Source organism: Vanessa atalanta, chromosome Z, assembly GCF_905147765.1.
Source record: "Vanessa atalanta chromosome Z, ilVanAtal1.2, whole genome shotgun sequence".
NCBI lineage: Eukaryota > Metazoa > Arthropoda > Insecta > Lepidoptera > Nymphalidae > Vanessa > Vanessa atalanta.
In genome coordinates this window covers 13,446,624-13,460,965 of record NC_061902.1, presented here as the reverse complement: position 1 = coordinate 13,460,965, position 14,342 = coordinate 13,446,624, and the positions used below count along the sequence as shown (strand labels likewise).

Here is a 14,342-nt window from a genome sequence, read left to right as displayed (position 1 = left end):
AGCTTTACGTCAAAGATATTTCATTATACACTCAATAGTATAGTTCAGAATTAATCTTGCGTAGTCAACAAACAAAAAAGTGATTATTGTGACAATGGAAGTAATTGTAGTTAATATTAATAATAGATTAAAATAAATAAACAACAGTGTTAGTGAACATTAAAGTATACATTAAAATATAGTGCAGACTTGAATTCAATAAAAAGGAAACTGATTTATTGAGAAAATGAAAGTAATTGTAGTGCAAACTCAACATACGTTTAAAGTAACTTTAATAAACCAAAAAGTGTTTATGAAAATAAAACTATTCATAGTAAAGACTACATAAATTAAATCTTAAACAGTGAAACTTAGTGAAAGTGCAAGCAATTATAGTGAAAACTGAATATAAATAAAAATATATAAACAACAGACTGATTGTTGTGACGATAATGGTTATGACTTAATAGAAACTCATATGCAAAAAACAATAAACATAGTGCTTGTGAAAATGAAACTAATTATAGTCATGAATTATATTGAATTCTGATCAGTAAACCGAAAAGTTGTTATTGTGAAATTAAAGTAATCGTAATGAAGACTTTATAAAGAATTCAATTTATAGACTAACAATAAATGAATTTAAACATGGACGTTCTTTACGGTTATGAATGTATATTATAAAATTTATTATCGTATTTTACTTCTCATCTAATGGTATTTGTTCCTCTATAAAATCACCTATCATATAAACATCACATGTATTGTATGAAACCGATAACTGCAACTATTGCTGGAGGGAAAATTGTTACCTATTTCAAATTGCAAATTCACCCTAATGAAATTTGATTGCTCTTAACTTTCGGACTGAATGCAGAACATCCGAAATGATGATATAATTTAACCGTTAAATGACCTACCATTATTAATTTAAGAGAACAAGAAATATTTCAGTTTTTAAATACCTTTCAGTTTTAACTATGAACAGACAACTTTAAGCATAATTAAACGCCAAAAGTTGGAATTAATTTAAAGTCGTTACTCCAATCTAATTTCCTCAGCGGCAAAATGCGCGTGCGCATCTTAGAGTATATTATAACGTCTAATAATTAAATTGTAATTACTTGAAAATTATTAACAAAGTACTTGAACCGAATGTAGTACATTAAATGTCCATCACTTTATAATGATTTGTTCGAAAATATTAAAGTAGCAATAAATATTTGGGGTGTCTTTGCACTTGAACTGGGATATAAGTTTATGTAAAGATAAAGTCACTAATATAATTAATTATAATATAATTATAATATAATTATAGCTATAATAACTCTAAATAAAGTCTATCATAAAATATATAAAAATATTATGAATAAATAACTATATACTTCATAATATAAAAATAAATATAATACAGAGAAAATATTTAAAAAAAATAATAACTATATTTAAAATACAAACAGAAGTTATTTCTTTATCTTGTCTGAGTAATTTCAAATAATTACTCCGATAATATAAATAATTAGATAATTATATTATACTAATCATACATATTGTTATAAATAATTATGTAACGTATAAGTAGGCACTCTGAGCCTAATATCTCATACTCAAAGCACCGAAAAACAGTATTCCGTAACAATACGTCCTAATTAAATTATAAAGTACGTCTTATCTTTATATATGGATTGTATTTAAGTATAAGGATTATATCATTGCTTGAACAAACATCTCAATGTTTATAATATGTACTCACCATTATAATATATTGTAGTAAAGAGGATAAGACACTATAAGATATTTAAAAATAATGCATTTCAATGACTCCACTGGAGTCAGTACCATAACCAATATGCTGGCAGCATTACATCTCTGTATAGCCAAACTAACGTTTTGGCCAAGCTACAGCTCTTGGGTCACCAGTGAATTCCACGAGTCGGATCTAGATTTATTGTATTCTTACATTGCGTAAGATTAACGTAATGCTCGTAAATAATAATAAATAATTAAATATAGATATAATAATAATTATAATTAATTATTTCCTGTTCAGTTTTCAGTAAATTCAGCAAGTTAATATTTTTCCCATTAAAAAGTCGAAGTTATAATGTTAAACTTATTTTAGGCTACAATGCTTGTTAATAATGTATGGAATACACATGCTATGTAGTAACACAAAACCTTCAGCTTGCCAAAATTTGCATACGAAAATATTATAGTAAAGAGGAGACTACTTATTTGCTTACTACTTTGATATGTAATATGTAAAAGGGTAAGGACGTAAAATCTCTCAAGCATGCTAGAAATACCATTGATCATAACAAGATCCGCCTTTCAAAGAGCATGCTAGTAAAGAGCATAATAGTAGTAGCATAGTAGCAAACACGTAGCACATTTTAATGTATTCCATTCATTATTAGGTCTAAAATATAATATATATAATGTTTTAATTTATAAGCATGTATTTTAAAATCCTAAAATTATTCTTTACGGTATTACACTTTATAGGAAGATTATTTGTAAGTTTACTATTTATACTTGGTAAGTAACTATGTATATCTTTATAAAGTTTTATTTAAGCCTCTATCGTTATAACATTAGAGGCTTAAATAGTACCATATATAATACTATAATTCGAGCCCTATAATATTATTTTACATTCCTCTACTTGATATAAAAAAAATATGTAATGTATATATATGAACAACTATTTAAGATAATAATTACTATGAAGAGGTTTATTGTCAAAAATATTATTATATATGTGTATAAAATATATATACCTCCGAAGTACTATACGATGGATAATTTATCCTCATTTCTGAATATATCTGCTAATTATTAAAGTAAGAATATTGGATGTCATTCAAATTTAATTCTTGTAAAGACTTACAAACACGCTTTTGTGGATTTATTAAAATATCGAAAAAAAAAAAGGAAAAAAAATAGATTTTTTTCTTCAGTAGCTTTACAAGCTCTTTGGAAGCTATTTAGACCAGTCGACGTCTGCTCATTGTCGCAACTGGTCATTATTTATTCATTTACAATAATAATATTAAACTATGTTGTTAGTGTTTCTAATAATTAATAATCGTTGTGTAATTTAAAAATTTATCTGAGTAGTGAATAGATGTTGTGTGAAGACGTAGAACAAGTTTTTCAGTTACTTACTTTTAAATAATTCTAGAGGCTATATCTATTTGGAAACCAATCGTGACTAAACAGTTATTGATTTTTGGGATGTAATGGAAGTGCTACTATCACTAAAATTTTATTTTGGTGTACTAAAATTTTTTGAGGATATATATTGATATTAAAATTGAGAAACATAAAAAATAATAATATATGTTTTCCATTATATAAAAATTAACTATCTGAAATTTCCACACAGTATGTACGCCTGTGTCACAGATTACATTTATTGTTTTTCTTTTCTTTTATTATTGTTTAATATAAAGTAAAAAGTTAATCAGAATTAATTCGATTGTTAGTACACATATTATGATTACTATGATTAAATGTTTAACTAAGTGCTACAAAAAGTTTAGTAGCATAAATTTTGTCTTCATGCTGAACTAGTTGGGAGAAGAATAGCATAAACATACAAACCATAAATAAATATCGGGTGAGATTGATCTCAGAGACTTACTTTAGTCGACCTCAAAAAGAATTAAACACTGCCATTCTACTTCGTACGTAGAATATTTTTTTTAGAAGTATTAATAATAATATATTAGCTATGTTTAAAGTTAAACGCTTTAAACATAGCTAATATATTATTACATGTATAATTCTTGGTTCATGAAAATTCATAAACCTTTCCAAAGCAGTGAAATTATATTTAAAATTAGATTTCCTTAAAAAAATACATAAAAATTTACATACTCGTTAATATAATGTAACAGTTGGGCTTCAGTCTTTAATTATGTATTATTATTATAAATAATCAATTAAAAAGTATTCATTTATTGAGCAAATGAAATACACTGCCACTCTATCTTCATCGTAACTCGATGAATTTTTTTGTTATTAACTATTCGTAGATTCAATTTTTACTGTGTTATATTATTGAATAATATTAAAAAAATTGTATCGATCCAGGTTTATACTTTTTGATTATTGATTCAAAAATGTATTACCGAAAGCACTGCATTTATTATTAATTTCTACGTAGAGTAAGTGCTACCAACAATTTCTTGTATTATCGGTATTTATCTATGAATAACATAAAATGTTTCATAAAAAGAAAACAATTTTAATGGAATAAGAAACTTTGTTGATCTCTATTACAATGTTTGAACGTTGAAATTAATGTATACTTTTCAATTAAGGAAATATTGGTTGTAGTCAAATATTGTTATTACTACATATTATATTATGTACTAAGCTTTCAAATGTATGTATCCATCAAATATATGTTTTACGTCAACACACGAAGAATAATGGTTTTTTTTCATTCAACAATTACGGTATCCCTGAAACTATACGCACTCTTTCTAAATGAAATTTTACGATTTAATAAAATCCTGTTTGCATTGTATTCACAACTTTATCATCAATTTCAATATCCTTGATTACATCACAAATTTAAGAAAAGAAATGAGACTTTTTTCATGCACCCATAACCTAAAATCTAAAAACAAACATAAGCAATTGGGGCGACTTGGGGTCTGAGGCCTCACTTGTACGAGGCGCGTATGCTACATACTTACTATATACTATTATAATAATATCAGATATATATATTTACATTTTATTTCATAACGACCGTATTTGATTTCCCATGAAGGTCACATTTGTTAAACTTCGGTGCTACAATGCGAGTTGGTGATTAAAAATGTCGTAGATTTTAATCTGGCACAAACAGGCTGGTTCACAATGTTTGAAGCAATCAATAAATATATAAATATAATTCATTAAAATTCTGCAGTGCTCGCCCGAATTTCTTGAACGAACCATTTCGTTTTTTCACTTTCAGTGAAACAAATTCAGTGACAATCCGATTCTCTGTAAATTTTTTGTAAAGGTATAATATAACCTAGAAATATAAATGACATTGTAATTTATTTGTGTTTTTGTTAAAACGACCGAGCAAATTGGACGGCATTCAAAACGCCGTGAGTTTCTCCTACTTACATAATTACATTGTTTTAGTAATTTTGTACACATTGTTGTTATTAATATAAAAAATATTAATTTCAGTCCTTCTCTTATCTTTTATATTTTATTTAACACTCGATAAAAAAGACTACCTTGAAATTGGACTGATGACGCGAAATGGTTACCAAAAATAAATTCATGCTCAATCTTATATTTAGCACATTTGCTCGGACCACGACGGAACGACCAGTTGAACAAAGATTTTGTACCGATCACTGATCTTTTTTAAAGAAGAACTATTTACTGCATAGTGATATTAGTAAATATAAACAAAACCCGCAAAGGATGGATCCAAGGATACGTTAAATATTGTCAGTTCGCTTCAAGGTAATCCCGATTTACTAGTCCAAAATAATCTCTAAGCCAGTGATCATAATATACAAATTATTCACACCTATTTTCACACTAACCCACGCAAACACAACGTGTTTTCAGTAGCAGATGCTCTCTTTGGAACGAAATGTTGTGTTCTTAGTTTGACGGTGACTTTTTGCTGGGTCTAGGTGAAAATAGGACATAAACAAATAACAGATGGGACTATGGAAGTTATCCAGTCTGGCATAATAAGCTTATATTAATCTCTGCTAATATTTAAAAAAACATATAACTAAACATATGGAATCTGAATTGTCACCAGATAATCAAAAAAAAATACCCCCTGTGCCAATAAAAACGTATCAATGGGAAGATTTGAAAAAAGCTCGTGAAGCAGGTGGTTACCCTTGGACACATCTTTTAAAAGCCCCACTCGAAGGTGAGATAACGGCAGAAGATATAATAAGGGAAACAACACCAAGAAGAAGTATGTCACGTGAATTTTCAAAATCGCGAACCCATTCTCCTATTGACAAGGGTTCTCAAAAAATTCTTAACCTCGACTCATCTCCGGGAAGCAGCAGGAAGCATAGCGAGGAAGGGAAAGATGAAGGAGTTCATGTACCAAATTTTTCCAAAGAAATTTCATTAGACTCAGAGGATGACAACATTAATAAAGTACCTAATACATCCAAAGAAAAAAAAACTGATACTCAGAGTAACATAAACTTATCAACCCCCATAGAAAAACCAATAAGTGTTTCACCAAAGAGTATTTTGAAACGACGCATTCCGGAACAACAATATATAGGTATTACAGAAACACGAGAAAAAACAAAATGTTGTCACCCATTGGTAAACAAAATTAAACATTTAGCCGACAAAACATTACATAAGCTTGATAAGGTTGAAAGTGAAAAGTCTCCTGGAACAAAGCGAAAGAAAAACGATGAAGTTCAAGAAATACGACAGCTGAAAAACTCTCCTGGGGCTGTAAGAAGACAAAAATTTAGTGCCATAAAATTGGGAAGTTCTGATGAAATGACTAAAACTATGAGTCTTGATACACCGCCGCCAAGAAAGAAAAAAGAACACATATATGAAGATATTGAAGAATCTAAGGAAGTTGATACTGAAACGTCGTTACATTTTTCACCTGAAGTAGATAATAATAGTACTAAACAAGTAGAAACACAAAATAGTAACAATAATGGAAATGATAGTATTTTTGAGAAAAAATCAAATGCATCTCAAGACCCCAGCTTAGTTACTGAAGATAATACATCTTTAAAAGCCGATGAATATATTATGGAGAAACTGCATAAAATTGACGATATAAATAAAGAAGCCATACTTTTAGATGAAGAGATGGATTCAGAAGAGCCAAATGTAGAAGAAGTGTACCAAAATCAAAAAGATGATACCAGAAAAACAAACGATTCCCCTAATATAACCATTACAGAAATATATGATGATGATAACACTATAGAACAGTCAACTGCGATACCCATTGAATCGTCTCCTAGTCCGAGTCCTCGGAATAACAACCAAAAAGATGACGAATCCATTAGTAAAGATTGGTCTACACCTAACAGGTAAGTTTCTCAAAACTATTATTTTTAAACCTGGGCTTCGTTATACGTAACAGTGACATAACATTCGCCTTTCAATTGCAAAGCGAACGTGCTAGCTTATATATGTATGTCTGTTAAATATAGCACTCTCCGGCACGTCTTTCTGCACATCGGGTAAGCGCTTTAAAATTGTCATCAGTGATCAGCGCTCGCGGTTGCTTTCACACTAGTTAGTTCATTTACTGACCGTCTTTCGAAACATGCTCTTTTACTGACTCATTGTCAGTGTACGAAGTTCCGGAAATATATTTAAAAAACAACTATGCCTCGGGTGTAAACTTATTTCGGTTGGGTGATAGTTATGAGTAAGTTGCGTCGATGGACATCCGAAGGTGGGACTCCTATAGAAAAACCTGTAAGGCCAACAAGAGAAGGCAGTGTTCAATTATACACACCGGAAGTACGATGTGCATGTCAGTTTTTTCAGTGTGATTCATTGTTACCGGAGAGAACCAACCCAGTCGGTACTAGGCCAACATCGCGAGCTAGTAATATTATTTCAAATGTGAGGTAAGGCTCTTATTTATAATTACATAAATATGATTTTATGATCAAAATTACATCTGCAAAATAATTCTGAAAGCACTTTATCGCATTTTGCCCGGCGACTGCTGAGGCTAAAACGAGCGCCAACAGTTGGCCTAAATGTAAGTTTTGAAACGTGTGTGAGTGTATTTAAATATAAACTTTTGCAAAGCACCTCAATTTTTGCGATTTATGTTCTTATTTTTATATATTTTTCAGCGCTTAGCGAATATTTTTTTGTGTTTATTTATGCGAACTTTATTTTTATTTACAAAATATTTTATATTTTAATAACACATTATAGATAATAATTCTTTTTCAGTGATCACGAATACGAAATAATAGATAAACCACCCCCGAATATAATTTATACGGCACCGAGTATAGACGAAAAACCAACAATGGTTAAAACGGACGACGAGTTATCAAGCACGACATCTTTAGAGCGAAAATATTTACAGCATACTTCCGATGAAGATGAACAAATTGACCATAAAGATAATATAAACACTGAAAAAACAGAAGAATTTATTAACGCTGAAACATTACAAAAAGATATTGAAGAACGATTTTTTGTAAATACACCTTCGACTGTATCACGTACCGAATGCGAAGTTAGTACAAGTCAAGTAGATTCATCGGCTTTGGAAAATTTGCCATTAAAACGAAGTAGTCGAAATAAAAATAGCGATGGAGGAGACCACAAAATACAACAACGTATCAAGGAAGGGACAGGCAAACTTAAAACGCAGGCTGGTAAATTAAAAACTAAACTACATAATTTGAGAAATAAGCAGTTTAGCTTACCAGATCGACCTAAAATTAATTTTCCGGAGAGACCAAAGTTCAAAATGCCGGAACGCCCTAAATTAACATCGACTGAAAAAAGAAAGTTTAGTCTACCGGAACGACCAAAATTTAAAAAAATCAATATATCAGAAAGATTATCTTTTGGTGACCGAAAAAAGTTTAGTTTTCCTGACCGCCCAAAGTTTAATGTCCCTGAAATGCCAAAATTTAAAATGCCTGAAAGGCCGAAAATAAATTTTCCGAGTCTTGGTAGAAAAAAGGGACCCAAAGTTGAAAGTAATATGTCTGAATCAACATCTGACTTACAGAATGTAGCTACGGTTGATTTTGAGGCCAAAACGTATCCAAGGCTATTTAATAGGAAGAAAAAATTACAAATACAAAAAACATCTTCTTCGCCGACATTAAATAGAGAAGACACGCCGCCTCCTACATTTACATTTACTAGAGTTAAAAAAGTAAATCAAGATGATACTGCTTCTTATATACCAGACAGTTCAGAACAACCAAGAGAATATGGTACCGTCGACAATGAATCCAATTATGATGACGATATTGAAGGAAGAAAACAGTTTAGTAGGACTTATGATTTTGATAAGTTAGACCAAGTGTATATGGATGAAGAAGAAAACCAGCAAAATCTTAATGAAACCCGTAACGCAAACTCAACAACCGACATATCACCGTCTAACTTGGAGTATACACATATAAACGAATTAAATAACGACGAATTTTTTGTTCGACCGAGAGGAATTTCTCGAGAAAATATTCAAGTTCGGGAATACTTGAGCGACGAAATACGACAAGCATTTAATATTCCTAAAAATGTTCTCGCTGTAGTGGGTAGTAACAAAGGAATGGATAGTCAAAATATTTATGTAAACGAACCGGATGAAGACCCAGAACTAATGAATGGATATAAAGAACCTGTAACATATTCAACGGAGGACTTAAATGACAGAGATGATGGATATTACACATTCCCGCCTGTGAGACCATCTAGAGCCAAACGAAAGAAAAGAGAGAATGAATCAATTCACTATATCGATGATAGTGTAACTGCAAGCATGCAATTTAGTGAAATAGATTTAGGAATATCCGAAGACCAGATGAATGGAAAGCCAATTAATGGAACTATCAGTTGTAGCAATACTGATCTCAATAATTCAATTAATGATTTGGAGCTTAGACCACAAACTGATCTTCATTCTATACACGAATATGCAAACGACGATGTAATAGAATATCCTGAAAGTATACCCATACAATCGAAAACTCTTCCCATGCCACCTAAAAGGAAAAGGAAATCTATAAAAAAAGATCTAAAACATTCATCCTTAAATGATTTTACTCCACCCGAAATATGGCACCTACCTAAGGAACCGGCTGAAGATGTAAGTATTAAACCAAATGACTATATAGATTAAGTCCAATTATTATTATTTTTTAGTATCAAAATATTTATAAATGTAAATATATATTCACAATCTATAATTAATTATATAAAAATAAATCGGCAAGGTCATTTTGTAAATAATTTGAAATATTTTTTATTGTAGATGTATTAAATTAAAATTAGTTTAATATTCAAAGAAGCGGATATCTATCAGTCATTTATTCCAATAACTATATAATTATCTTAATAAAAAAATATAACCTTTTAAAACTTTATGAATTTAACAGATACTATAATGCAATGGGCTTAGTATAGAAAATAAATTCAGTGCAGACGACTGTTACTGGCAGATGTCCAGTAGATACATATAAACTTTTGGACGAAACGTGAATTGTATTTTCGGACGCCCGCCGCCGTCATTTGATTGTTGACCTAGTTAGGACCAAAACGAAATATTATGTATTCAGTAAGACATACAATAATATATTCAGTTTAGTTATTTTTAATATAGTACTTTCATTTGTTTGAGGAATTGACATTAATATCGAAATAACATCTGTATACAAATAATGAAAACATTTTATGAAATAACTGTATACGCCTTACAAGTTACGTCTAAATAGACTTCATATAAATTTAGTTAAATAGCGATAAGGTAACTTGTATTTAATATTTACGACTGCAAATTTTCTATCACGAAACTGGACATTAAATAGTATATACGTAACTATTATAACTATTGGACGTAAAATTCTGACAAATTAAATCTGTTTCGGAGTAATTCGATTATAAGTGGGCTTACTTTTAATTATTTCTTTAATAGGTATCCTATTCCGAAATTAGGCTTTTCTTCATATTTTACAATATAAAGCACAGTTCTGCTTTCGAGTTTCGAGTTTCAGTTCTACTTTTTAATGCAAACAAACATATAACTTCCCTGGTCATAGAGTATTAATTATTTTATTCCTTTTATTATTTAATTAATAAATAATTATAATTATAGTTGTACTAAGTAAAAAATACGAAGTGTTTTGTTTTACTTTTAATATTAGGTAATGAGTTAGAATGCTTGTTTAATTATTTTAAAAACAATAATTATTCAAAAAGACTCATGCGCCACCTCTATGGTAATGCTACAATGGCAAGTACTTTCACGTATTTGACAATACCTGACCTGTATAAAGTTTAAGCTTAATCGGATGTACTACCATACAGCCCAAATATATGAATATACTTTTATTTTTATATATAGAATGCTTGTCTTATAACTATTCATTGTTTTATTTACAGATTATCGTGTATAGAACTGAACACGAATACATTATTCCAAAACCAGAAACCAACGAGCAGAGTCCACTACCCCCAGGACGGAACCGTTCAAGGAGTTCAAGAGCAACATCATTGTGTGATGACGATCGAACATCACATGGTGCAGAATCTTTAATTCTAGATACTCATATAGTGACTGCTGACGAGGTTGAAACTGGAAGTAATATACGCCAAGAAAGTCCTGGATATGCCACAGTCGACAAAGGAAACTATACCCCAAGTAAAATGGTGAGACGGTCAAAAAGTAAAACACCACCGAATAGACAACGTAAAAGCCATAGTGCTGAACGGAAATACTATACTGTATCAGCCAAGAAAACTGAAATGCCAAGCCGTCCTCCAAGAAAAAAGTCGTCGACAAGCCTCATGACCTTAAATAGTTATACTAAAGATTCAATGAACGGAGACCTAACGCAATACGATGAAATAGATGAACCGCGATTTGAAGAGTTACACAAAGATTTACAATCAGGTGCAGTTGTGAGTAAAATGAAAGACAGGCCTTTGCCTCCTCCACCTCGACCACCAAGAGGCCCAAAACGAAAAAAAATGTCCGATGAAATGGAAGAGCAATTACAGAAATCTGACAGAAAATCAGCTTCTACGCCTGAAAATTTACAACAAAAATCAGAAACGCAGGACATAGTTGAAATAGAGGTATCAACTCAAACAGATCCACTACCTGACGATATTGACTATGAATTAGGAATGGATGAAAATCTTGACATATCTATGTCTAGTTCATTAAGGGATATAATTGACGAGGAATCTATTTTAGGTAAGGTACATGACAAAATGTCAGAGTCACATCGAACTTCGAGACCTGTTTCACGATCGGAAAAATCTTTTAAGCTTTCGGATCCTAAGATTCATTCAGAATTACCTAAAACGAACCTTGGACGAACTTCACCGACTGTAATACTTGTAGAAAAAAGGGTTTCTAGTCCAACCAGAATTAATGAAAGAGACGAAATATTAACACAGGCGTCATTAACTGTTCAACCCATTGATATTGAAGAATCTCTTATCCCAGATGTCCCACCGCTACCCAAAGGAAGGAATATACAAACCAGAAGTTCAAAAAAAGTTACTGCACCAGAAAGTGATCACGCTCTGGAAAGAGTGTCTGATACGAACAGGGATGTCCAGTTAGACAATTTAGTTACACAACGACTTCAAGTAAGGGATTTAGATGTCGGCCGACTTAACGTTTCCGAATTACAAGCAACGAAAATTCTTGTATCCGACATTGAAGGCATGACTTTAAATGTTAATGAAATGGATTCAAAGTCAGGTCATATTTCAGTCAGTGGAATTGAATTTTCCCAAACCGTAATAGACGAAATTGTGAAAAAATTCGCTGAAATATCGACCAATGTTATACCTCCAGTTATTTCTCAAACCCAAGATACAACTGAAACTATAAGACCAGTAAGTAGAGAGGAAGAGACACAAACCGATAATGCTTTACCTGTAAAATCAGAAGAAACTACTCCCATATCCGTAGAACAAAAACAAACGACAGAACAACTATCAACTTTACCTCGCCCTGAAACTGCTGAAGAAATTTCTGCGCCGCCACAAAGGCCTCCACCACCGGACCTAACACCATTATTGTATTCTTATCTTCAGGATATAGCTATACCTACTTCTTCGTTACACCCTCGCTCATACTCTCACAGAGAACGGCATTTAAGTGAAATTCATGACCAACATCAAACCCCACCACCACCAGTAAGGCGATCAAAAAGAAAACCGGCGGTACAACACAGTGAATCGAGTTCAGAAGAAGGCAAACCAAGGCCATCGCCAAGGAGACTTCCACCGCCTACTAGAATTCATGAACCTACGATAACAGAAGCGGGTGCTCAATTTCTTAGAGTATGCCAAACTTCGATTAGTAGAACATTCAGAAACATTTTTAATACGTTTATGACGTATATTAATAGAACGGAAGACAAAAGGGATGTCCAAATGGCAATGGTGATATTTCTCGTACTAATTGCTGGATTAATTATGTTCGGTCTAAGCGATAGTCGTACTATTCATCACCATCACTGGGAATTTTTCAATCCACCAGATGGAAAGCAATAGTTTTAGAATTAATAGATCAAGTTATTTATCGTACATTTTAATTTGATAAATATTAAATAACATTTTGTATAATATAAAATTAATAATCCACCGCTGAAGCGTTACCGTAATGTGTCATAAGTTATCAATTTTATATCCAGCATTTTACAAACCAGACTTTCCATGTACCTATGTAAACCACAAGCATTATTTATTTATTACTCTCAAGCAATTGCTGTTGTAAAGGTTCTGTAGTGTGAACTATTAGTCCGAAAAACATTCATTAAAATAATGTGAGAGAAATTGGTTAACTACCCGTGGCAGATTTTCATCTTAAATAAAGTTTACCTAATTAGACGTTGTAGCTCTTGACTTAAATAAATACGTTTTTTACCAAACTGTAAATCAGAATTGTTTAAACTGAACAAATATTTTTGTCATTCCATATAATCACTTTAAGATATTAATTAACAACAATGAATAAACTCAGATAAAAATAAAATTGGCAAATCTGCTACTATGTTTACTGTAATAAATGTATAATTGTTATAAATAAATACTTATCCTTAAAGACACTCGTAAAAATAATAAAATTACTAACAATGAAAGATTGTTCTTTCATTTTAACAAGTATTATAATATATTTTGGTTTTTGGCCTCAATTATTTATGTCCTCAAAATATTTTTTATCTAGTCGTATTGAATTTTGACATTAATTGCACTGTTAATTTTGTATACGTAGTTTATGGGCTGGTGTTATGCATTTTGTAAAGTTCGTTTTTCTTGTGTATATTGTCGTTAAATAAATTTGTTAACAAAATTTTATATATTTGCCTCCTCATAGTCCCTTTTCACAAAAAGAATTGAATTAAAATTTATTATTTTTAATTAAAAATAAAGAGCCGTCAAAAGTATTAGACATTTGTAATAAGTCTGAGATTTGATTTAAATTTTTTACAATATTAATATTTGTATTCGAGGTAAGTATCATCAAAATATAAGAAATGATCAAAGAGCATGATTTAATATCTCTGTCTGGACAATTTTACTACAGTCCTTATTAAAGTATATAAGTTTAAACATTTTAATAAAAACCAAATGAGATTTTAAAAATTAGAATATAA

The 14,342-nt window shown here is 30.8% G+C and overlaps 1 protein-coding gene across 2 annotated transcripts; it reads left to right on the top strand.

Annotated features, from left to right (window-relative positions):
* The first annotated feature begins 5,317 nt into the window (after positions 1-5,317).
* LOC125076209 lies at positions 5,318-14,030 on the top strand. 2 transcript variants are annotated; one of them, XM_047688261.1, is made up of 4 exons: positions 5,318-5,463; positions 5,774-7,046; positions 7,933-9,814; positions 11,107-14,030. In XM_047688261.1, exons 2-4 carry the CDS (start codon positions 5,941-5,943, stop codon positions 13,237-13,239), a joined length of 5,121 nt encoding a protein of 1,706 aa, XP_047544217.1. In that variant the 5' UTR covers positions 5,318-5,463; positions 5,774-5,940; the 3' UTR covers positions 13,240-14,030. The 2 variants fall into 2 exon arrangements, with proteins under 2 accessions (XP_047544217.1, XP_047544215.1); XM_047688259.1 differs by having other exon boundaries at positions 5,318-7,046.
* Positions 14,031-14,342: the final 312 nt, after the last annotated feature.

Excerpts from the sequence above, each read along its gene's own strand:
- LOC125076209 (XM_047688259.1), top strand. The coding sequence starts at position 5,752 with ATGGAATCTGAATTGTCACCAGATAATCAAAAAAAAATACCCCCTGTG. Across the intron at positions 7,047-7,932 it reads GATTGGTCTACACCTAACAG|TGATCACGAATACGAAATAA; the intron begins GTAAGTTTCTCA and ends ATTCTTTTTCAG. Across the intron at positions 9,815-11,106 it reads CTAAGGAACCGGCTGAAGAT|ATTATCGTGTATAGAACTGA; the intron begins GTAAGTATTAAA and ends TTTTATTTACAG.